The 25,430-nt window shown below is 40.1% G+C and overlaps 1 protein-coding gene across 3 annotated transcripts in view; it reads right to left on the reverse strand.

Moving 5' to 3' along the window:
• plxna4 (plexin A4) overlaps positions 1-25,430 on the reverse strand; it is a 328,944-nt gene that overhangs the window by 33,409 nt on the left and 270,105 nt on the right. For all 3 annotated transcript variants that reach the window (XM_074697775.1, XM_074697774.1, XM_074697776.1), the window contains exons 14-25: positions 24,224-24,341; positions 21,139-21,275; positions 20,475-20,642; positions 20,220-20,313; positions 17,928-18,167; positions 16,361-16,507; positions 15,372-15,606; positions 14,187-14,329; positions 11,735-12,003; positions 4,748-4,814; positions 3,778-3,924; positions 1,146-1,305 (exon numbers count right to left, since the gene is read on the reverse strand). In XM_074697775.1, coding sequence (XP_074553876.1) covers positions 1,146-1,305; positions 3,778-3,924; positions 4,748-4,814; positions 11,735-12,003; positions 14,187-14,329; positions 15,372-15,606; positions 16,361-16,507; positions 17,928-18,167; positions 20,220-20,313; positions 20,475-20,642; positions 21,139-21,275; positions 24,224-24,341 — 1,925 coding nt within the window. The remainder of the gene's footprint in view (positions 1-1,145; positions 1,306-3,777; positions 3,925-4,747; positions 4,815-11,734; positions 12,004-14,186; positions 14,330-15,371; positions 15,607-16,360; positions 16,508-17,927; positions 18,168-20,219; positions 20,314-20,474; positions 20,643-21,138; positions 21,276-24,223; positions 24,342-25,430) is intronic.

A 25,430-nucleotide genomic window follows, 5' to 3' on the forward strand; every position in this document is an offset into this window, starting at 1 on the left:
CGCACAGAGAGAGAGTGGCCAGCTAACGGAGGATTTCCAATTCCCTTTCATAATAAAACAATAATAGAACAACACATCCAGCCCAAAGGGGTTCATAAAACAATTTTATCAAGGAATGCCGTCAAAAGGCCAAAGCAATCTCTCCACTTAGCTATCACGCAGGCAGATTCCCCATGGTATGCACTCAGCTCATCGTAGGTCCAGGTTTGGTTATAAATATGCTATTACAAACACACAACAGGGGCGAGGAAAATCCATCTGGCAATATTAAACCATAAAAAGCAGGCCCATGGTGCAGGGACAGCCTGTGGTTTCTGCAGACAAACAACCCTGGATGATATTGTGATTCACAAAAGCATGCATGGCTTTGTAGACATGCGCACGCACACACACACACACACAAGGTCCAAAAAAACACCTGATCTCAAGATGTCTCGCTGTGAAGGTTTATCAGTTCACCCATTGCTATCAGAGGCTCATTAAAGCCATTTGCGAATATATTAAACCTGAGATAGGCACAAGCGAGTTCCCCTAGAAATTTAGTTGGGTAATTAGAGGAAAATGAAAATAAAACAGTCACCCACAGGGGTCATAAACGGCATAAAAAGGGCCAAACAAGATGTTCCCACTGAACTCACTCCGAGACGGAGGGAGAAGAAGGGAAAAGAGAAGAACACAAGAAAAGAGATTACTGAGTGTCTCGATTGATTAGCTGATCAATCATGTGACTCAGGCGCAAGTCGACAAGAGAGGCGATCGATGGGAAGTTTAGGGAGGAGAGAGACCAACTCAGACATCTGACTGAGAGCCAGGAAGTCCAGTTTCCCCTGAGGTTGAAAAGAAAGCCACTGCTCTATATGGAGAAAGACTTGGACGGAGAAGCGAGGGAGCTGCTCGTGAAAATCAATGGGTGTCTGTTCAGACTGGTTTTCTCCAGGGAATTCAATGGGAAAGACTTCAAGGACGGATTTTTTTTTTGACAAACAGTAAAGGGAAGACAGCGATGTGCAAAAGGAAGACCCCTCATTCTCTACTCGAAAAATCTACAACAATAAGATCCTGTCTAATCAAACAGTGAAAAATAAAAACAGCAAATGTAGGTCTCTATTTTTACAGTTTATATGAAAAGAGACTAAAATCTGTACCCAGGTCCATGTCTGAGGCTTTCAGGCGATGGGAGTGTGGCACATTCTTGTAGATGGCATCCAGGATCTTCTCCTTCACTTGGCTGATGGTGTCACAGTTCAGCGCCTTCACCTGGATCTCTGGGCTCTTCTCGTTCTCTGGATGGATGCAGTTCACCACCTGTAGTGGAGATACACACAGATATGACACTCAGAGAGTCAAACATAAGCAGGAAATGTTGTCTGGCTATTCACACTCGCAGAAATGGATCGAGAAAGATAAAAGTAACATGTTACCTCAGGTTTTATATCAACTCTCAGAAACTTTAGTGAAAAGGGATGTGAGTATATATTTTTTGGCCAAAGAGGCTTTTGGACTAATGCAGCTTTAACACATAATTAAACTCATTAAGCTCTCTTCTCTTGGTTTTAAAAGAGGCAGCAATGTGTTACTGTAATCAGTGGTGTAAAGGAACAAAGTAAAAGTACTTTGTTACAGTACTCACGTAGGTTTTGGGAGGATCTATACTATATTTTAGTTTCTATTTTTAGATCCATTGCAACTTTAACCTTTACTTTGTTATCAGGTGATTAAAAAAATAATCTAATTGATTGCAGGATTTGTAATTAATTAATCTAATTAATCACATTTTAATGTCATATCTGCTTAAGGTTCCCAAATAAAGATTTTGATTCTAGGACATTACAAAATTGTAGTGCATGACTGAGCAAATGAATACATTTCAACTGGCTAAAATCAAAATGTCCATGTTCGCTGCCATTGATGTTGCACAACTGTTTACCCCGTCTAGAATCAAATAATGTTTTTCCAGCAGGGGGAAGCGGGGTCTGGCAGAGCCTGTCAAGCAAAATCATGCTCGTAAACTACTGTGGGTGAGAGCGGTGTGCTCTTTGGATGAGAGATCAGCATGGATATGAGGAGAAGATGTGAGATTACAGAGACATAGAGAGACGCTGCAGGTCAGAAAAATTCAGGCAGCTCACGCTCCAACAGAGGATGTGTCGCGGTGGTTCAGAGAGAAAGAGCGGCGCGATTGAGAGAAAAGACAACAGAGATCATGGGAGAGACATAAAAGAAGAGAGTCCACTCTTCTTAGGTAGTTTTGGTGTTTACATAGTCATAGAAAACAATATGATTTGGGTCTTGAAAGATCGTTCAAGATGCTCTGAAAATGGCTGAGAGCCAATGAGTTAACCATGTTAATTTTTATAATGCATTCATTTGCAGTGTAGTTAATTAATCAAATTAACATGTTAAAGTGACAGCCCTATTCGCTACATAAAATTAAAAAAAGTTACTTTTACTCTGCTGCTTTCACATTGTCACTGTCGTTAATATGACTGTCTCATCATGTATGAATTATCGGGACTATGTTCTTGCCCAAATAACTGGCGCTCGCATCTGTATCGGAGGCTCATCACAGCAAGATGTGTACAGCCTGAGGGTTTCCCTCAGAGTCTACAGCATGATAGAAGCAACCTCACGCATTGGATAGTAGAGATCCACCACACCACCACCAACCGCTAGTTTTGTTTCGGAAGAAATCGGACACCTGTCTCCATAGTGAAAAATCATTCCTGATTTTGTTGAGATTAAAGGTTCATCCTACAGAATAAAGTTCTTCCTGTGTTTGCTGGAAAACAACGTAATATTGGCGTTCCAAAACTTACCATTTAACATTAAAGGGCGCTAGAGGAGAAGGATGGAGAGCTGTTTCTAGCTGTTTTGGTTTGTTGGACGTTTGCTTTTGATACTCAAGTACTTTTAATTTGAGCTACTTTAAGACTTTCACTCAAGTGATTTTTAGTTGCTGACTTTCACTTGTATTGGAGTACATTCCAAGTATGGCTCTCAATTACTTTATACACCACTGACTTTAACTGATGAGCTGTAAACAAGCTTATTACAACCGTATTAGCACATTCATCAGTTCTCCCCCTCAAGCTAGCAGAAGAAATACCTAGGATACAAAAACAATCAAAATCTGTATAAAGAGAGTAAATGTGTTACCTTCTACAGATGTTTATGTCCAGTGTGCAGAGCATTAAGCAGATATTTGAATATTTGTATCTCAAGTGTAGTTCCAAACATTTCTTTACAGTGATGACATTAGTTTCTCTGTGCGTCTGGTGGTTCAGCAGTAAAAGTCAGACCTAGAGCTCATTTTCAGGACAAACTGTTTCCCATTATGTACGCTAAAGTGAGTGTTTTACTCCCTGAATAAGTCAAACAAACAGACCTGGGAAAAGAAAAACGTTAGACTTAAAGTGAGGAGCCTCTCCTGCTGAGACAAACACATCACAGCGGAGAGCAAACGACAGCAGACAGGCTCGGGGAATAAACGGAAAGTTCCAGACAGAGGGAGCTTTAGCATCTCAGACACATGCATGAATAATCTCTTTATTTCCCCCTCATTCTGACGCTCCGCTATTTTCTTTGACAGCTCCAGTCTCGACAGGAAGTGAGGTCACCACTCCTGTGACCTCTGTGTGTCATGCGTGTCTGCGACAACTTTATGTTCCGCTGCTCATCTCGTGACCGACAACCCATGACCACCCTCCTCAAATCCCTGAAAGCATATTAAAACGTCCCCTCTCAGCCCCTGCACCCTTGGGCAGGTGAACCCCTTACCAGCGTCTTGTAGTCAATCTGCTGTCTGATGAGCTTGTCCTCGCTGAGCGAGTAGCGGGCCTCTCCGGTGATGGAGTCAATGGGGCCTTTCTCCATCTGCTGCTTGATGGCACAGAAGAGGGAGAAGAGCGGCTCGCCTGCACACTCCTGTGAAATGATGTCAGGGAGAGGAAAAAAAAGTTTGGAGGGAGGAAAACTTTGAAGTCATATCTGCTGTCAGCGGAGTTTAATATCTGAAGGGATTTATATTTGAAAAGTTGTAGTATATTTTTCTGATGTTTTCCGCCTGCCTTGCCTCCAGAGTTGCTGAGTAAGACTTATAAACACCATGTCCAAAACTTTATTGCTCCCTTAAATTAAAGAAAATTGTACCACCTATCAAAATATAAACTTTGGTGAAATGCAGCAGGAGTTTGGAAGAGATTTGATGGATGAACGGTGAGAAAAGCCTTAAGGGACAGACTTTGAAGTCGCACTGTCTTCACTCCTGAAAACACTGCTGTTTATCAAACAGAAGAGATCGGCCATTTATCATTTGTTTTTTTCTCACTCCCCCAAAAGCTGCAGTGAAGCGATGAGTGGGGAGATGGTGGATTTTGTTTACTCAGGTGGAGAGGAAAGGTGAGTTTAGGTTTCAGGGAGCTCTTTGATGAGAGATTCATGGCAGGAAGGCAAGTTTTAATATAAAGTTAATATGCCTTCACATAAAAAACAGGACTTTAATGTCTCAACATGAACCAGACTGCTCTGTATTTACTTTAGAAAGATATATATACTTTAAAATGTGGAGAGATACCTCGCAGAGCTTCGTGCTAATGTGTCCCATAAAATGCTTCAACTCTGAATAACAACATTCAAATGTAGCCAGCAGTGTAGAGATCTAATCAACCCGACTGAGAAATGATCCGACTAAGTTTTTAAGGAGCTTAAATGTTTATTAAACCTGATGATAAATTTCAGTAAATGTTACCTTCAGGAACTTGTAGAGCAGGAACGTAAACCAGTTGGTCAGCATTTTCTCTGCGACAGACTCCGTCCTGCAAACACAGCGACACAGACAGAGCCCGTAATGAACACATGATCCCCGCGCTCGTATTACTGTCATAAATATTCAACACCATCATCAAACATTCGGCTAAAAAGACAACCATTTCTGATGAATGGGCTTTGGTTACACAAACATAATTGCAGAGACATGAATTGAGGCACTCGGCTCGTGCTATATGATGGCCTTTCAGACAATCTTTGGGTCGGCTTTTATGCTCAGGCACGCCGAGGGCAGCTCGTCCACGGCGGCGGGGATTTTAATATGAGGCAAAGCAATTAAAAGCCTTTATTTGATCCCAGCGGATTGATGTCGTTCGGGGGCTGGACCGGCTCTGTAATAACACTGGCCTCATTATCAAGCGCTCCCTTGCCTATTCACCGGACGAACACTCGATCCACGCACAATGGAAAGTGAATGAATACATCTCCTTCTCCTCCTCTGCCTGGCATCTATGCTCCAGTGGCGTGGCAAAATAGTGTGTGTCTGTGTGTGTGTTGACCTCAGCCAGTGATGTGATTGATCTGATGTGAACAGCTGATATGCATACACAATAACACCAACAGAGAAAGGAGAGGCAAGGATCTGGTTTCCTTTGACAGTAACCTTCTTGACCAGCAGCAGGGGTGTGTGGGTAATCTGTCAGGACACTTTAGACACACACACACTCCTCCCTCTGGTTTCAATGAGAAACTACCAATGGCATCAATATTTCAGGATTAGCAGCCATTGTCGTCTGCCACCTGCAGCCCTCCCACCTCCAACATTCAAACAGTCTCTTTAAGGGGCTCGTGAGGGGGGGACATGATGTCCGCTGTGCCAGTGGGCCAGCCCGACAACCCCCACCAGCCCTGGCACAACACCTGGGGGGGATTAACTTCCTGCCTCTCACTGTGCCCACACTTTCATTCAGCCGCCCCTCCCGCCCTCCCTCCGTCCCCAGATCCAAGGGTCAGCAAGGTCACTTTTCATCTTTTCTTTCATGTGTCCTTGTGCTCTTCCTCCCTCCCTCCGGCTGCCCCGCTCTGGATCCTGTAATCATACACACTTTCAAATCCTCTCCATTTTCACAAATGTAGCCCATCTATCAAAGGCATGAAAGGAGCATGGAGAAAGGAGGAGGTGCACGGGGAAGGAAGGAGGGAGCACTGAAAAGGGAAATGAAGAAAAGGCTTGGCTGAGCCTGGCCTTCCTTTTAAACTTCCTTTTCCTTTCTCACTTCCAACGGTGTTTGTGTGTCTGTGTGAGTGGACAAACGTGGTGCTGTTTTAAGGCTAACGTGCAAAAAGCACAAATTAATCCCTCTGCGTATGTATTTAGAAATCACCATGTGTGCTGACGAGTGTTTGTTGGGCTTGTGTGTCTGTGCGTGCTTCTGGCAGTGGGTGCCAGCCCAGCAGTAATAAGAAGTCTTGGCACAGCCTCTGCCGGTTTGCTTTTGCTCGTTCTCGATCACAGCACAGTCTACAGGGAGCGGGGATAAAAATGGAAGTGTGACGGAGCTGCTTGAAGATCTAACTTTCAAACAATTTCTCCAGCAAACCTCTCCTCAGCTGTTTCTCCAAACACAGCTCAACCTATGTCTGGGTCAATGCAATGAAATGTGCCGTGGCGCGTTGGCACGGTCAGGCCTGCCTACTTGGCACGTGGTCAGAGGGGCAGTGGGCATCGAGGATGATGTAGAGCAGAGACGACCTGGCAGTGCTTAGCTACCACTGATTACTGAGGTAGGGTTGATGGGATCTGGGATAGAAGCTCAGGTGTAGCTGCCAGTAACCTGCATTTGTGTATCTGTATGAAAACAAGCACTTAGACTTTAGATTCGACTTCAAATTGGTGTTTAATGTTAGATGTGAGCTTCAACACTTAGATCACCCAGCCTCTTTCTTTCCCTGATGTTACTTTGGCTTGTTATTCAGAATGGCATCTCTTCTAACAGCAGCAAAATGACTTGATTTTACAGATTAACTCAAAATGTCAAAGTCTTATCCAAGTGGTGCTGGCTTAGCTTTGTAGGAGGAAGACTGTGTCCACAAATCATGCATCTGTATCCCAGGGTCTTTTTTGTTGTAGTCACATTTTAAAAGAGCACAGCTTAAAGTTAGATACTGCAAAATTTGAAATCTTATCAAATGTTTTTGTCTTATTTTAAGTAAAACACTTTTTGTTATACTTGATTTAAGCCATAGTCGACTGATCAGTCCAGAAAAATGTCTTGTTTCAAGTAATTAAAAGACAAAAATCAGAATAAAAATCAAAATCAGAAGTTCTTTAGAAATTCCTGAGGGGAAATTGCTCTTTTGTTACTCTGTCAAAAAGTTATAAATAGAAAGTACAAAATAAGGAATTACAAGACATAATATACGAATGAGAATGATAATAATAATAATAATAATAATAATAATAATAACAATAATAATAATAATAATAATAATAATAATAATAATAATAATAATAATAATAATAATAATAATAATAATAATAATAATAACAACAACAACAACAATAATAATAATAATAATAATAATAATAATAATAATAATAATAATAATAATAATAATAATAATAATAATAATAATAATAAAAATAATAATAATAATAATAAATAAAAATAAAGAAAAAATAAAAATATAATTTTTTTTTTTTTAGAATTTTTTGTAACAAGTCAAAAAAAAACTGCCATTGGAAAATAGAATAGAAAATGTCTCAATATTAGTAAGTTTTCTCTTGTTCAGTTGGCAGATTTTTTTTTTTACTTGTTACAAGCAATTCAGACCTCATTTTTGTCTTATAATATCCCAAAATAAGACATTTTTCTGGACTGGTCAGGTGAATGTGGTTCGTATTAATTCTAAAAAGGCATTTTCTACTGAAATAAGACAAAAACACTTGATAAGATTTCAAGGTTTTTTTTTTTTCCAGTGTATCATTTCCAGTCCCTTATCTGGCTCCAACTGAGGAAGATTGGTCATTGTATGTGTCACACAGTCTGACTGTAGCAGCAAGCAGCTGACACTGTTTTTTTGTATTCTGTCTTTTAGTCTCACATGAACAAAATTAAAAAAGAAAACATATAAATGATCCTGATAGTGAAGAGTGTCTCCTGTGTGTGAATCTGAAGCCAAAGCGAGGTTGTTATCGTTCCTAAAACATATTGCGCTCTCATCTTTTGACCAACATCAGAACTGATATTTAGGCGCATTAACAGCAGGCAAACTAAACTTAAAGCTGTGGACAGCTTGTTCGACTCTGCATGATAGGGGCGAGGGATGGTGCTTGGAGGGGAGGCGAGGGAGGGATGAGAGGAGTTAAAGGAGGAGAATGCAGCAAGGAATGCGACAGATGGTTGTGGAAGGCTCTTGTTAGTTAGCTTGCCTGGTGCTCGTGCTCCAGCACAGGTTGAGATGGGACAGATGGAAGGATGTGTGTTTATGTGTGCGGGGTAGAGAGGAAAAAAAGACACACACACACATGAGCAAACACACACATACACACACATGCAGACAGATTTCTTGGAAGAGGAGGCAGTGGGTAGCTGTGCTCAGATGCTGTGCCAGAGACACCCTGCTCACGCACTTTAAGCATTGATTTAGCAATCAAGAAAACAGGGGAGGGGGGAGAGGAGGGGAGGAAGAGCTGGGAATATAGATTGAGCGAGTGTGTGGAGAAAAAAAAAGAGAGATAAAGATAGTGGCGGTGCGAAACGTGCCGCACAAGCATCAGAAGTGAAGATAAACAGGAGAGAGGAGTGGAGAGTGAGCCGACAGAGGCAGGTAGTGACAGACAAAAACACTTAAATGAGAAAAAGAGAGAAGAGACAAATTAAAAAGAGAGCAGAAGAGATAGAGGACTGTTATCTTCCCTCTGCAATATTAGGCTTCGTCTTCACAGCCGTATGCCTGTGTATCTTGGCTATTTTCAGCTGCTATCCAAGGACATGCCAGTCAGCCCACACTGAGGGGTGGCATGGCTTGCTCACACTGCCTCATCACATCTGAGATGCATGCTGGGATGTTGAATCACTAATAAGCACATCTGAGGCGACGGAGCCCATCTGATCAGTGCCCATCAGAATCATGTGTTTGACAAATGGACAATCACACTGGGCGTGCGTATGTTGTAAACAAGAGCTCTCACTCTGTGAATGTAATGGCGTTCACCGTAGGCTCCTCTTCCTCCCTCTGTCTCCCATGATGATGGAAGGAGAGAGGAAGAGGAGGAATGTGGAAAGTAGAGTGAGAGCAGATTTGGACAGTTGTTGCTTCCTCTTTCCACGTCTGGAATCCCTATCTTTGATATTTCATTAGAAATAAAATGTGTAGGACGTGGTTGTAGTCTCTGCTTTAATAACTTAAAGAGGGGGTATTGTGCCCCTGTAGTAGCTCCATATGATTTACAGATCACAATATTTCTTAACACTGGTGTTTTTGAACTCTTATTTCAAAGGGAAGATGGCGCCGTCCTATGTTGACATGGTGTGTATGTTATGTTTGGGACTTTTTAATATGCACCGTTCTTATCTATCTATCTATCTATCTATCTATCTATCTATCTATCTATCTATCTATCTATCTATCTATCTATCTATCTATCTATCTATCTATCTATCTATCTATCTATCTATCTATCTATCTATCTATCTATCTATCTATCTATTTATTTCCATGGTTTTATTTATCATATCTTACTACCTGATCAATCTTAGTAGATTGTTATATATGACAGATGTATTTTGACAGTGCCTGACGCCCACTGAAATAAATCCAAATTGACAGTGTTGACATGGCAATAACGTGTTAAATCTTATCATCTGAATGAAACGTATCATTAGAGCTGCAGCTCCGAAAACACCCCTTCCCTCTGATTGGAAGGTTAGGCATACTTTGGTGTTTGAGGCCCGCCCCCTCCAACATGTCTTGAACTAGTAACATGTATTAACCTCTTAATTCCCTCAAGTCTTGGAAAGAAAATCTCATGCCAGTTTGAAAAAGGACCACAAATCAGGGCTGGGGCGATATGACATTCTCACGAGTGGCTTCTATTACCAATTTTTTTTTTTTTTTTTTTTTGGGGGGGGGGGGGGGGGGGGGATTCATTTGAAACTGATAATAATCAATAATAAAATTTTGGCGATTTTTAGTTTGCTTTTTCAACAACAGACCATGGTAAAAACTTTAAAAAGTGGTAACTTTTTTTCCAACCCAGTTAATAAACAAAGACTGATGTGAAAAATTTGAATTTGGAAAAAAAAAAAGAATTTTGACAAAGAATCCCGATTATGATATTGTTGAACAAAAATCCAGATACATCAATTTTCAACTTTTACTCCCACCCCTAATGTGAATATGTAGCAGTTTGAAAATCTGCACATGCTCAGTATGAACATCCAGCATGGCTACTTTAAATCCATGTTTAAAACACAGAGAAGCAGAAAACCCTCTCTTTAAACAAAGTGAGCGAGTGCCTTGAACCTGTGTTCTATTTCAGGCCCAGCAGGAGGGAAATTCCACTTGGTGCCAAAAATTTGCAAAAGCATAAAATGAGATGACAAAAGGCCACACTTTTCTTTTAATTTGTTCCTTTGTTGGTATTTTGGCTTCACAAAAATGGTGGAAAACAGGGCACTCCTTAAGGCGGGGTTACCCATGATTGACAGGTGGCTACAATGACTTTAGGACAACCTGCTGAGACTCTGCACTGACATGTGTTGATTAAAAATAAATCAGAAAAATCTTGTGATAATACTAAAAGCAAAGGCTTGATACAGGGGGTTCACACACCAGTGGGTGGCCAGCACCTCTTCTTTATTCACTCCCTGGTATCACACACACACCAAGTGCTCCTGACTTGTAAACCAACTGATCAAAGAGCTGATCTCACTTCTTGCCTTCATGCTTGAACAGTCAGCTAAACCCACTCGGTGACACGGCTTTTAAGTGTCCCCATTGTCCCTGACTCTCCCTCCCTGTCTCTGCTGCACACTCCATCTCTAATGTCCTATCTAGTGCCAGGATCAGCGGCTACTCCATTGTTTCGTGGCGGCACCATGCTCAGTGAGCTCTGACTGCAATTAATCATGCCTCCTGCCCAGACAGCATTAATCCCACTCTGAATCACCAAGTGGAGTGTAAACAGGCTTAAATGATGTGGAGTTGGCCACTGTTTTGGAGGGTACAGTGAGACTGCATTCCCTTTAGTCTGCTCAGTGTGATATAAGCCTGTCATGTCTGTGTGTCCATACACTGGCAGAGATAAGCATTCAGCTGCAGGGGGAGCTGGGTCTAACTGAAATATTACACACGGATTAAATCATGTGTGTGCTTAAAGACACACACACATCTCACATATGAATAACATCTGTGAGGAAGCCAGTTAACTCAAGTAACCATAATCATCACATTTACCAAACACTGCAGGCAGGAAGCATAATCACACACAGAGCTGTGTTCAAGTGCACGCCATTAAGGCTCTGACTGAAAAATCCAAGGGAGGATTGTGATTGTGCTAGAGTGCAAGCTTTCACAGTCGCTCTTACTCCCTATTTCTCCATTAATGAGTCTTTTTTTCCCCACTTCAGCTATTTGAAATGGGATTTGCAGCTAATTAATCATAATTATTGTGCTAATTATGTGCTAGTAATGCGCTCTGGTGTCTCTCAGACAGAACCAGCAATTCAAGGTCAGGGGACTTAGTTTGAATATGTGACACAGGGAACACTGAGTGGTATATCCTGTCTTCAGCAAGTGCAAACCTTTATTTCTGTCGCTGGTGATGATCAAATATTCAGTTTATCAAGCAGAAAAGGAAGAGAAACTGGCTCCCTCTTGGTTTAAAGCATAAGGAGTAGAAAATATACCAAAATAGCCTGCTGTGTAAGCTTGGTCTATTTGGTTTCTGGTGCCCATTTCTTACCTGCGAAGAAGCAATTTGGGGTGGTTCTTGCTCTCCAAGTTGCGGTCAATGAGGTCAGACAGCAGGTGCTTCAGAACATCCGTGGCATATTCCAACTTGCTCTGCAGCACTGTCATGATAAGTGAGGCCACGTTGCCCCGGTCCCTCATGGAGAACCCCCGCTGGGCCTCCAGGGTGCGGATGAAGCACAGCAGGAACACCTTGTTGTTAATGAGCTGGCCAAAGAGCTTCAGCCCCTTCTCCACTTGCTCCTGGCGGTAGCCTGGCACCTGTGTGGAAACATTGGAAGTGATTGGCTGGGATATAAAAAGTAACAGGGGAGGAAGAAATGACATATCCTGTGTGCTGTACTCAGTTTATCTGAATTTATTTTAAGCTCTTAGCCCAGGGTATCAAATACTCTAACATCAACATTAGGCTGGTTCTGAAACAAGAGAAAACATTCACTCATTATATTTTTAGATCTACTTTCTTGATAAGCTTTATCAACAAATGCATGTAAATCCCTGTGGTAATTACTAACAGAAATAACAATAATTATGTTGAGTGTCTCTAATTAAAGTGCAATTATGAGTTAATATATCCACCTTTATGAATAAGGATGGATAGCAGAGAGAAATGGGAGAAAGGAAGGAACCTTGGGAGCTTAACATCTTCCAGCTATTATTACATTTAGTGCGAAGGTTGAGAATAAAGGCAGGAAAACACTGAGCCTCTAGAGGGAATGTTTATTACTTTGATGGCACTGTGTTTCCACGCTAATGCAAGTAGAAAGGGAGTGCAGCGATGTGAATTCCCCTCATCTGAGCCCAGATCGTCCCTGCACCATTTATACCAGTCACTTGCCGCACATGCCTCTTTTCTCTTTTGTCATAAATAGCACCTATTGAGATTGCTTTTCTGTTTTTTTTCTTAATCTGTCAAGAGCACTCGTGGTGCAGCAGCATCTCTTTGTACCCAATGCAGCTGTCAACCAGCATATGTTCTGTCTTTTTACCTTTCCTAGAGGAACCTCTTGTAATCTGCTGGGAGGCATTGTTAAGTTGCAAGTCTAATTTTATTCTACCTGCAGTGATACGTATGTACAGCACTCCTCTGAGCATGTGTGTGTTTGAGCACAGGTGGATGTGTGCATTTGATCCATTAAAATCAATTGGAGATGTTAAAACTGTTAGACATCAAAAGATACACACAGATAGACACAAATTTCCTTCTATTCTAATAATATGAATAGGAAAAACAAGATTATTGAGCAAATTATGAGTTGTTGAAACTGGAATTTCTCAACATGGAAGAATGAAAGAAAACTTTAAACAAAGCAAAGAGCAAGCAGAATATTTTCTAAGTGAAGAGGAATGGCAGTGATATTCTACTGAGAATAAAAAGTAAAGGTCAAGGAGCTGGCCTCACTAAGATTAAAAATGCCTGAACAGATATTGATTTCTTCCCTTGTTGTACTCCAAAGATACATGAATACCTGTTCAGGTATGAACGTTTCTTAAACCCACGTAGACACTTAGCCACCTGTGCTTTTCCTACATGCCTGAAGTGTGTAGTCAAAAACCTGACTTGAAATTTTCTGACACATCAATAACAATTAAGCAGCCATCAAGTGCCTGAGACGAGCCTGCTGCTTTCTTCATTAGGCTCCTATTCCATATTATACTCCTCATACAGTTGGACATTTATACCAATTAAAACATAATTAATATTGCTTATTACTGGCAAATTCTCATCACGGATAGAGTGGCCAACCCCGAGGGCAGCGAAACACGGGTCCATCATTCTCTTAATGGAACAAGACGACCAGCTCAATTACGGCTGTCTATCAATGTCACCGCTGGGGATAAATGACTTGATTTTTTTTCTGGAGCTGTTCTCCCTCTGATTGACTTTTAATTTGTTTTTGAGGTGTGGAGAGAAAACGCTGCAGCGTCTCATATGGTTTGAGTTATTAATGGGAGCAAGCTCCTGATTTGAGGGCTGCCTTGTTTGTTTTTTGAAAAAGTGCCATTGTCGGCCGTCAAAAGGCTTTTGTTTACCAGACAGCAACACAAACAACAACGGCGTCAATTTCACCTACTGTGACCTGCTGCATTGTTAATTTGTTTGCTCATTTTGCTCTCTTTTCAAATAGGGCTAATTGCATTGTGATTGTTGTATGATAGAGACTGAGGAACAGGTAGAAACACTTGTGTCGTCTGCACCATTCAACTCAAAGTTGGACACGAAATTAAACTGAAAATTAGTTTTTAGCTTCAAATACCTGCAGCTATCTTCTCTCAAAAATTAAGAATTTCACATCAGCTCAAGTGATGAACTCTTGACTTGGTGGAAATGAAAAAAGATTTTCCCCCACATGGTGAATAAAAAAGATTTTTTTTTAGAAAGTTTTCTGTGAAAAGTGTCAACTACTTAACAATCCATATATGAGGAAAAATTTCTGCTGTACCTCTAGATCTCTGAGCACAGGATGTTCCTCTATGCCAGGAAACAGGACCCTCATGGTGTAGGTCCTGTAGTCCAGGAAGGGGATTCCTGCTCCATCCAGGTCACTGGTCAGCTCGTGGATGTCTGTCTGAAGCTCAGCAAAGGCTGAAGGATGAAGCAGATACATATTTTGAAATACAGCATCAACTCAGAGCAGCTCAAAAAACTTTCACTCTCTGATTTTATCTTGATTTTATTGGTTGCCCTTATGACTGCTCAAAGATTTTTTTATTGCTTGGCAGCATATTCGCTTTATTTTATTTATCTATTTATGTTTGCAGTTAATTTTCAACTGTTTTTATTTCCTAATTTTGGACTTTACATCTATTATAACTCCTTAGATTAAAAAAAACCCACAGATCATATGCCATGATGTATTTTTTAACACAATATATTGGCAGCATTTTCAAAAAACCTACAGATCATATGCCAAAACTCTGGCAATCAGCGTCTCTAATGAGATACCACCAGGATCAATCAGTTCCCTGGAGACACACTTCTATATTGATAGCCAAAGTGGACACTTTTATTTCTGGACAACTTTAACACAGCGTATAAACCCTCAAATTATCTTTCTTCAATTATTTGTGTTCAGAGATGGGTACCTTTCTCATTTGAATCAGTACAGTACTGATGCTGGTACCTGGCAAACAGTATCGGTACTCATTGGTACCAACTTTTGGTACTTTTGTGTGTGTTTATGTTGTAATAAATATTAATTTTTTCGATGATGAAATGTCAAAGTTCCTCAATTTAACATATTTACTTCTTAATATATAACCTTGTAATGCTGTGTTTATGTCCAGCCTGGAAAATCACCTACTCTTCCACTCCTTCACAGTCACTTGGATGTATTAGGTAGCTAAACATGCCACTGTTTGATTATATGTGAGTTGGTACTTGGTACTACAGAGGGAATTTGGTCAGTACCTATGAAAGTACCTAATTTAGTACCCAGCTCTATTTGTGCTAGTAATGTAATGAGTTGCAAACAGAAAAAACCTTGAGAAAGAAAAGAATTCACTTCAATTTTTTCTTTAGTATGCTTATTGAAAAACGTCTTAAAAGTAAATTTCAAGATTTTCAAAAAAATGAGAGTAAATTAAAAGGGAAAAACTGTAACCTAGACACAGCATCAACATCTTACCCTCCTTGCACTCCAGAGCGACACGTGACTCCAGGTTGTCCATCTGCATCTGCAGTCTCTTCAGAGTCAGGTCGCTCTCACGGGATTTGCGCTTGTAAGCGATGAGCACCACTACGATGAACAGGATGAGCATGGCACCGGCCGCGGTGATGCCGATGATGGCTGAGCTGCTGAGCGGGCTGTCGGACGTGATGTGGACCACACCGGGGGAGAACTCGATACCACCCACACGAGCCTTGGTAGAGGTAGATTATCATTACAACATGCAGATGCTGGATTAAAATTAACTATTCACCTTGAGGGGTTTTCATATAAAGAGCCATATGTTGGAAAATTGATTGGATACTTAGAACAAGAGGCGAGGGATCAAGCCAAACACTGTCACTTCAACAGAAGCAGCAAGTTTGAACAATGAAATCTCTCATAATGAGAAATGAGTATCAGTCAGACTCTGGGAAATATTAAGGAACCATAAACCAAGGTGTACAAAGCACTCCTCTATTCTCAAATCCAACGCCACAGCTCAGACAGACATATTGATTTGCATTTTAAATGTGTACACACTTCTGTTTATTTGTGTCTATACTAACTATGTTACAGTAATGCATCCATCTTTGTCTGTGCCGCTGGGTTCAGGTGGTAACATCAGGAAGCATTTTGTTCAAAGTGGTCCCGTTTATAACCACAAATGGAATCTATATTGAGTTTGCAAGAGCCCTAATCTCTCTTATTGAAGGCTTATTTGTTTGTCTTTCATGTGCTTGTGGCCAGCAGCAGGAACCACACAGCTGATTGGATTAAAGCTGTAGTCTGTCTCAAAGTGGACATGAAGTTGGATGGGAAGCAACATGTCGAATGTCGGCGTGTCTGTCAAGCTGTCAGTTGATTTGTAGGTCTGTCTGGCGTCTCCGCCGCAGTCTGGAGGCCTGTCTGTGATGTGTATTTGTGTGCTTGTCTCACTCTCCCCCTCCTGTCTTCGTGTCACTCACCAGGACCTTGTGTCGACCCGTCAGGTTGGGTGACTCACAGAGCAGCTGGGTTTCGGACACGGTTAACATGCAGGGCTTCTCGCCAATCAGAACCGTATAGTTCAGCTTTCCGTTACCGCTATTGGTGGGTGGGAGGAAGTTCCGCCCCTGCAAGAGAAAAGGTTTACATACTGAGAGCTGTTTCAAAGGACAGGGGTTGGAATACCTCTATATCCATCCTAAAGCTAAATCTACACGTTATGGGTGCAATACATGGAAGTCAAAAATATGGATGTGTGTTTAAACTGCCTTTAATATTAAACAACCAAAAAATAATCAAAATTGGATTCGCGTTCAGTGGTGCACTGCCTGGCCAAAGAAAAGTTGCCACCTGGATTTAAGTAAGCAAATAGGTGCAAGCCTCCTATTGGATAATTACTGCATGGGTGATTATCTTTTAGCTGGCAACAAGTTATTTAACCCCAACTGGTGCAACAAGTTGCTTCTCATGTCTTCAACAACCACGTCAAAAGACACATACCGTGGTCGTGGAACAGTTGTTAGTCTGATTGAGAAGGGTCAGATCATTGGCATGCATCATGCAGAGAAAACATTTAAGGAGATTGCAGAAACAACTACAATTTGGTTAAGAACTGTCCAATGTATTACTAAAAACTGGAAGGATATTGGAGACCCATTGTCTCCCAAATCCTGAAAGATCATGATTTGTAATCATTTAAATATTTGGTGAAATCAAATCAAAGAAAAACAACAGTAGAACTCAGGACTATTTTTAATAGTGAAAGTAGTAGCATTTCCCCACACACAATGTGAAGGGAACTCAAGGGATTGGGACTGAACAGCTGTGTAGCCTCTTGAATTTGCTGGGGGGCATAAAGATTGAACTCTGGAGCAATGGGAGAAGGTCATGTGGTCTGATTAGTCCAGACAGACCCTGTTCCAGAGTGATGGGCCATCAGGGTAAGAAGAGAGGCAGATAAAGTGATCACCTATCATGCCTAGTGCCTACTGTCCAAGCCTGTGAGGGCAGTCTATGATCTGGGGTTGCTGCAGTTGGTCAGGTCTAGGTTCAGCAACAGTCTGTGCTCAAAGAATGAGGTCAGCTGACTACCTGAATATACTGAATGACCAGGTTATTCCATCAATGGATGTTTTCTTCCCTGATGGCACGGTCATATTCCAAGATGACAATACCAGGATTCATTCTCAGATTGTGAAAGAGTGGTTCAGGGAGTATAAGACATCATTTTCACACATGGATTGGCCTCCACAGAGTCCAGACCTTAACCCCATTGAAAATCTTTGGGATGTGCTGGAGAAGGCTTTGCCCAGCGGTCAGACTCTACCATCATCAATGAAGATCTTGGTGAAAAATTGCAACACTGGATGGAAATAAATCTTGTGGCACTGCAGAAGCTTATAGAAACAATGCCGCAGTGAATGTGTGCTGTAATCAAAGCTAAAGACGGCCCAACAAAATATTAGAGTTTTTTGGCCAGGCAGTGCATAAGCCATGAATATGTGTTGAAACTGAGCTTCATGATATGCTCAAATGAAAACCTTGTACCTTCAGTATAATGGGTGATCCTGGTTTTAACTCCAGTACTCCTGACACGCTGAGCGGCTCAAACTCAGGGTTGGGATAATAAATAAAGTTGGAGGTGTTGAGCGCCATCAGAGCCTGAACATCATCCAGCTTGAAGCCAAACTCATCAGGTCTCTCCGGGACTTCCTGGTGCCTGGCCAGGCTGATGGACAGCTCCGGGGCCTGGCACAGCATGGTGGTTGGGCTGAGCACCTGGCACAACTGGCGAGAGGGAAGAAAACCAGACTTAATTCTCAGCAAAGAAATCCTATGAGGAAGTGAAAGTGAATCTTTTATGTTGCAGGTTTACATTTCAATAAGCCCACAAGAGACTCATTCAACCTTGAAATGCCTCCATTTGAAAAAGTCCATAAAAGAAAGTGTATTTTCCTCCAAGAAAGCCACCAAATGAGGTGCAGCTAGAGAGTGTGCGCCGTCTCACAATCAGGCTTTGATGTGTGAAGATCCAGGAGTGATAACTAGGTCCTCCCCTTCCTTCATTACCCTCTAAAAAGACCCCCTCATCACTTCCTCATCACTTCCTCATTCTCTGTTCTGCTTCTCTTTTGTGATTTTTTTCCTCTCATTCTTTTTTCTGTCACTCATTTTACTTTCTTTACTGCTCCTAACAGGATCTCTCACACCTTTTATTTTTGGTGTCTCAAGCTTGTTTTTCTTGGTTCTCTGCCTCTGCCTTGGTCTTTCATTTGACTTTCAGTACATGTGATATAAATTCTCCTTCCTTTCTTTTAATACTCTCCTCATTTTGTAAACGAGAACAGCTTGTCCAAATGTCATATTGATGCAACATGCCCTTCAATCTCCTTCTAACGTTACTGACGTTCTGCTCGGTGTGTCAGCGCACTGACAAATCAAACCACCTGCACAGGTTTCATTCAGACATTTCTGTCTTATTCACAGACATTTTCGCAGTAACCTCGGCCTCGCAGCCACTCAAACCATTGCCTGTCACTCTAATTGGCTCCTTGAACATCAAGCTTGACAAATCCAGCAAGGTCCTCAGGACATGGCTATTATGCACTGTGCAAAGCTGCAGAGAGGTGACAGGTAAAATAGGAAAAGCTGCATTCTCTTTGCACAGATATTGAATGCATTGGAGGTTTATTTGTCTTTTTGACTGGGCTGTGTGAATCTGATATAGAAAACCAAAGCATATATTTTTCTTGTGTTTGTTAAAATAAAAGCTGTACAGTAGCTTTAAACACATTGCTCTGTTAGGGTGAAAACAGATGTTAAACGCAGAGGTAGTTCATGCTCAAATGAAGCGTGACGATAGCATTACTGCTCTTTGTTACTCCCTCTTCTTACAATCAGATCACAGGGGCCCTTGTGTGGCTTTATCTTCTCCCCCCTGGGTAACAGGGTGAACAGAGGGTGACAGAATTTGATAAGGGTCGGTCTTTGTGGTTTGAAGTTTGATGTCAAAACTTTTCTTGTGGTTACGCAGGTGTGGAGAGGAATTACATCACTCTCTGTTACTTCAATTACAACCTGTTGGTTTACACAAAGCCTACCCTGAGTTTTTCTCTGAAACATTTATCTAAAAGTGACACTCAGAAATGCTCGGTAAATTCAGGACTCTGACAGCCACTGCAGGTTACTTATGGTGGGTGTAAAGAAGACAAGAGGCTGGTGTAACAGTAGTGCTAACAGGGGGGAGTTACTACCAGCTTATTGCAAAACAGCTTAAAAAGATGAGCTTGACATGAGTCCTGAAAACAGCCAATCGTAGTAAAGGATTTTAAAGTGGCATCTTAAACAACCAATCAGATCTTAAAGAGGTTTCATGCAACCCCTATGGATACATCCGTAAATGTTTCATTGAGACTTTCTGTTTGGCGCTGATTAAAGTCACTCTTTTGAGATAGACACACCATTACCCATGAGCACCATCACCCACTGACATAAAAACTTGGCTCTTGGCATTTTTGAACATGAATACTGAGATATAGCATGTAAAAACAAATAGTTTTAGTGTATCATTTGGTTTTAGATTGTCTTGGTTGATCATGATAGGCAAAAATATAAAAATGATACAATATCAGCATCATTTATGAAGTGACAAAAAAAAACAACCATAAATAAAGTGAAGTCATATTCCAAACCTTGAAAATGGGACTAAACAGTGTTAAACCTGACATAAAAAACATATATTTACAACAATTGACCTGCCATTAACTCAAATTTTAATTTTCTTGACTCAAGATGGAAAAAAAATGATAGCTTCTATATCAGTTTTGTTTGTTTACTTACATTGAGTGTCTCCAAGCTGTTATATTTGGCCCTGATGAGTGGGGTCTGAATAATGTCCAGGTTTGTTCCCGTCACGGTCACTGGGGTATGTCCGCTGTGAGAGAGAGAACAGAGGAAAGTTTAACTTTATTTAAGAGAGAGTATACATGAGAGATTCTGATGCTTTGCCATGAGATCAGGCTGATCATGCAAAATCAAAGCGTTTGAGTGTTTTTTCATTATCTGTTTGTTAATGGTAACGTAATGTGTTCTGACCTGTAGATGCTCCACTCCGGCTCGATCTTGGTGATGGTGGGATCCTCCACGTACTCAAAGCGCAGGTCTCTCTGGAGATGAGCTCTGTCTATGCTCACAGACACAGACACGTTTCCATAGCCATTCAGGGAAGCGTGAGTTCTGCACGTGAGCCACTGTCCACCCCTCCTACAGTGACGAAATGATGATCAACAAGGAGTCATATGAGCCAGTGCTATAGATTTTTATTCACCAATTAGTTACACCATGTAGACAAACATCACTGATTAGTAAGTTGTTAAACAGTGTTGGTGCAGACTCAAAGATGATTGAAAAAAAAACAATACCCATGCAGTGTCTAAGGCAGATGACTGGATTCTTAAGTAGACATGGATAGATTGTCTATTAACTGAACTTGAAGTTGTGCATTGATTAGAGTAAGGCGGTAGATTACAATGTAAAAGGAAGAAGAATAAAATCACAATGCAAAAACTTAATGAAATGTCTGATTTTTTTAAAGAAAAAAAAAACCACATTTCCTTCAGCACATTATTTTCCCTCTCAGGATGTTTCATGTTTGTATCTTTACACAGGAAAAAGATCGTCAGAGGGGTTAACCTGGTCGTGAGACTAACCCTGGCTTTGACAGAGTCTTTTTTAATTGACTGACTTGTTCTCCACTTACCTCAGATAGGTACACGGCTGATCCTTAAACATGACTGACACGTTGCTCCCAGCATCAAGGTGGCTACCAGTGATGTTGACTACGGTTCCCCCAGAGACGGGCCCTCTGCTGGGCTTCAGGTTAATAATGCGTGGGATCTGGATAAAGGACAGAGGTTAAAAGGTGAAGGGTAAATAAAAGGATGGGTTCAAGAGGAGTTGGAGGAAAAAAATGGATGTCTCTCAGTACAGTGTAATGTAAGGGTTAAAACGCAAGTGAAAGTAAATGAATTAAGGACAGATACAGGTATGAAGTATAGGTGATAATTAAAGAGGTCATTTTAGGGCAGGATAAAAAAAGAGTTAAAAAAAAAATAAAGGTATCTTACTGTCTGCTTTTTGAAGCAAAACCTGCATTTTCATCGTGAATTTGGAAATTTTAAAATAATATGCTTCAATTTAAGCAAAATATTGAAACACCTACTAAATTACATCTTAAATAAGTTAAAATTTCAATTGTACTTGTTAAAAACTTTTTGTAAAGTCATTGCCAATATATTATGATAGATTTTAGTTAATTTTGTAAACAAAAGGTTGTTAATATTATTTGATTTTTTTTTGTAAAATTTAATTCAATTTTAATTTCATGGTGCTATTCGTTCTTTTTTTCTTCTAATATTTTTATTTTAAATTAATTTTTTGAACTTAGTTTATTTTATTATACTTTTATTCTATTTTTGTGGTAAAATTATTCTAATTTAAAGTAAATTTTAGTCATTTTTTGTAGAATTTCAGAATATTCAATTTTATCCAATTTTATTTTACTTAGTTCTCATTTTTCTGCTTTATTTAAGTTGATTTAAGCTATTTTATTCAAAGTGATTACATTTTAACATATTTTTATGTATTTCTGTTTTTTCAATTGTATGTTTATATTTTTCAGATATTTTTTTTTTCTATTTTTTAATTCATTAATTATTTTATAACACTTAAGCTTATTCTATGCTATTTGAGTATACTTTTGTGGAATTTTTGTCATTTATTTGTTAAATTTAAGAATATTCTCTTTTATTTAATACTATTTTACTTTGTTCTCATTTTTCTACTCTATTTAATTTGATTTTACCTATTTTATTCAATTTAATTCTTTTTAATATACTTTGTTTTTATTTTATCTTCCTTGCATTATAAGGTCTGTGATGCTGCAACAAACCAAATATTTCCCCTTGGGAAGTTTTATTTCATTTTTATTTCCAAAAAACGGTCAACTAACATGCCATTTCAGTTTCTGGATGTATTAGATATGATGTTTCATGCTTTGTCACTTTTCTTTGCCCCTCAGTTAATCTTTGTTAAAATCAAACAACCTTTGCGGCTCAGACAGAGGACACATCGTAATAACAGTGAAGCCTTAGACACACATTAGTAAACACGCTCCCTTCTGACTATACTGTACAACTTCTATACTGACATTTAGTCAGCTAATTGGCTGTTAATTCAAACCTGTGCAGACAAATCCCTCTCACACACACCGCTCTGTGGTTTGGAGGCTTTCTTATTAAAGTGACACTGCAGCAGCTGATGTAGTCCACTGGAAGCTGGGTTTGAAGTAAATCTCCCTCCAGTTCATTTGGCCTTCTTATAATCTTATCTTCATCCTGCTGTGTGACGTGACATCCAGACCTGACACCGTATAATCCTGAACAGAGACCCCATGGAGGAGTGAACCTCGGCCAGGGCCCATTAATGTGTGGCAGTAAAAATGATATCACTGCATAAAACAAGCGCACTATGGCAAGTACAGCAAATTTGTTTTAGAGGGTGTAAGTGTGTGACTGATGCTGCGTTAATATATGCAGAGTGTAATGTGTGTGTGTTAAATTGTTTATAACCATCCTTATTTAGCTCTCATTCATTAGCGACAGGGAGTTATTTCTCACCGAGGAAGAGGAAGGTGAGAACAGCACCATGTTGGGTCAATGCCAAATATACACGGGAGCCAACGTGTACACTGAGTATCAACACGGTAAGTGAGAACATGGACCAACAAGCAGCAAGGTGCGAACATGCAGAGGGTGACATATGCAGCAAGGTTGTCTTTTGCTCACGTAAGCAAAACGCTCAGATTGAGGAATCTAGTGCTGTCGTTTTTTAAAATGTCATTAAAACTAAGCACAAAAAGTAAGGATGCTTGTGATTGGTAGATTATTTTTTTGCTGTAACTAAGGTTCTTAGAAAGAAATCTGTTTATGTCTCTTTTATATAGAGATGTAAATATTTATTGCATTGCAGCTACAAATTGACACAAATGTGCGACGATTCAAATCTACTGAGATAAAAGAAATCACAATGCTCTATTTAAACAGCAGAGGGCTGTTTTCCTTTAAAAAAACATGTAAATCCTAAACTAGCAACACATGCAAACCTGAGATTGTTTATTTGAAGAGATTTTGTTTATTTCTATTATTCATTTATCATTTTGATTTGAGATTTGTTTAAAAAGTCATTTTTTTAATTTACTTTTTGCTATCCAAGAGAAAATATAATTTCACTTGTGCTATTAAGAAAAGGACTATTTTTGCACAGTTTACCTACCTCAGAGAATTAAAGAGGGAATTCTTTTTAATTAGGTAAAAATAAGAGAAAATGTGTTTTTGTATTTTTCATACATTAAGACCTACATATGTGTGTGTGTGTGTGTGTGTGTGTGTGTGTGTGTGTGTGTGTGTGTGTGTGTGTGTGTGTGTGTGTGTGTGTGTGTGTGTGTGTGTGTGTGTGTGTGTTTTAATTTTGCATTCGTTGCATGGTTTGTGTTTTGCGGTTTCACAAAAAAAATTAAAGGATCTTTTTTTTGGTCATATCTTGTTTGCAAGCCCATTCTGTTAAAAAAATTGTGATTGTGGAAAAGAAAATATACAAAAAAAAATAAAAAAATAAAAACTAAAAAATTGTGAGAAAATTGCATCTTTAACCCAGTATTGAAAATTGTATCGAATCATGACTTGAGTTTGTCTTTTTATCCGTTCTTTTAAATGTCGCCACATTTCCAACATGTATTACAAAAAAAATGACAACAATGACTTAAATATGGAAAGTGAAAAACTTACCACAAAGTAGTAGTACTTTTCCGACTTTGCCATGAATTCTTTCCTGCACTCTCCAACACAGACCTGCACGCTCCCAGTGTACTGGCTCTTCTCTGCTTTACCCATCTCACACACGATCCTGAAATCAAACAAGGGCGGGCATTAATCATCAAACATAAAACAGGAAACTAATTGAAATGCACAACACCTTAAAGTGGAAAAAAGTGGGTTTAAGACACTTTGAAAAACTCTCTTGCGTTTTTTTCTATGCCAGCATATATCGAGCGGATTCTGTTAAAAAAGGACCTAAAGCTATTCTATCACCTCTATAAAATAATGTATGACTTGGCAGGAACTTCAACTCCCTCGCACTGCCAACTTGTGGGAGAAAAAGGAAAAAGTCTCTATCCTTTTACATATGACCTCAAATGCAGCTACCTCCTCTGCTGGGTCAGCATTTGCTTAGAAAGTGCTGGCACACAGCTTACTTTCTTAGGAAGAGGAAGGCACTGTGTGTGTTGATAAGGCAACTTTAAACTAGTTTAAAATAATATGATAGACGGCACCTGTAAGGGACCGAAGCTTTGGATTAAACTCAAATGTCAACTGAATGTAACCTTCTGAACTTTTTAGTGATTAAAGGTGTGTGTGTGTGCCTGAGCGTGTGTGTATGTGTGTGTGCTACTTTGAAAAATGAAGACCTGGGTTCTTCTCTGCTGTCCACAGCAAAACACATTCAAGCCTCTCGTATGCTTTGTGCACAGCTGTGACTTCAAGTTTTATCAAACTCTAATTTCCTCCAGTCTGGGATTAGGCCAGTTTAGCATTAGTTCACCTTTCATGTCACAGTCTCCCTCCTTCTCCCTCTCATCTTTTCTCTCTCTGCTTCAGATTTAGACATTCATGCTCACACACACACCCTGAGGTGAGAACTCTGACTCATGATCGCTTGGTCATGCTGACTCTTTAAGGCTCTGTCATGTGGGTAACACAGGTAGCACAGTGTTGTAAGTGTCAGTAACTTGCTTCCATTGGAGCATGGAGGGTTCAGCTGTGGTCAAACAGCTTTCAGTGGGATTATGTCAAAAAAGAGAGCTGGAATATTATGCTGAATTCATGATGAGCTCTGCTGCTGCTCAAATGTGCATTTTGACTTCCTCCTATCATAGCTGTGCAGCTGGTTAAGGTCTATATTTGGAGCGTTTTTTTTTTTTACCTGTGCGGAATA

The sequence above is a fragment of the Halichoeres trimaculatus genome, unplaced genomic scaffold (assembly GCF_033239565.1).
Source record: "Halichoeres trimaculatus isolate MK-OKI-2021-1 unplaced genomic scaffold, fHalTri1.1 fHalTri1_scaffold_21, whole genome shotgun sequence".
In the NCBI taxonomy this organism is placed as follows: Eukaryota; Metazoa; Chordata; class Actinopteri; order Labriformes; family Labridae; genus Halichoeres; species Halichoeres trimaculatus.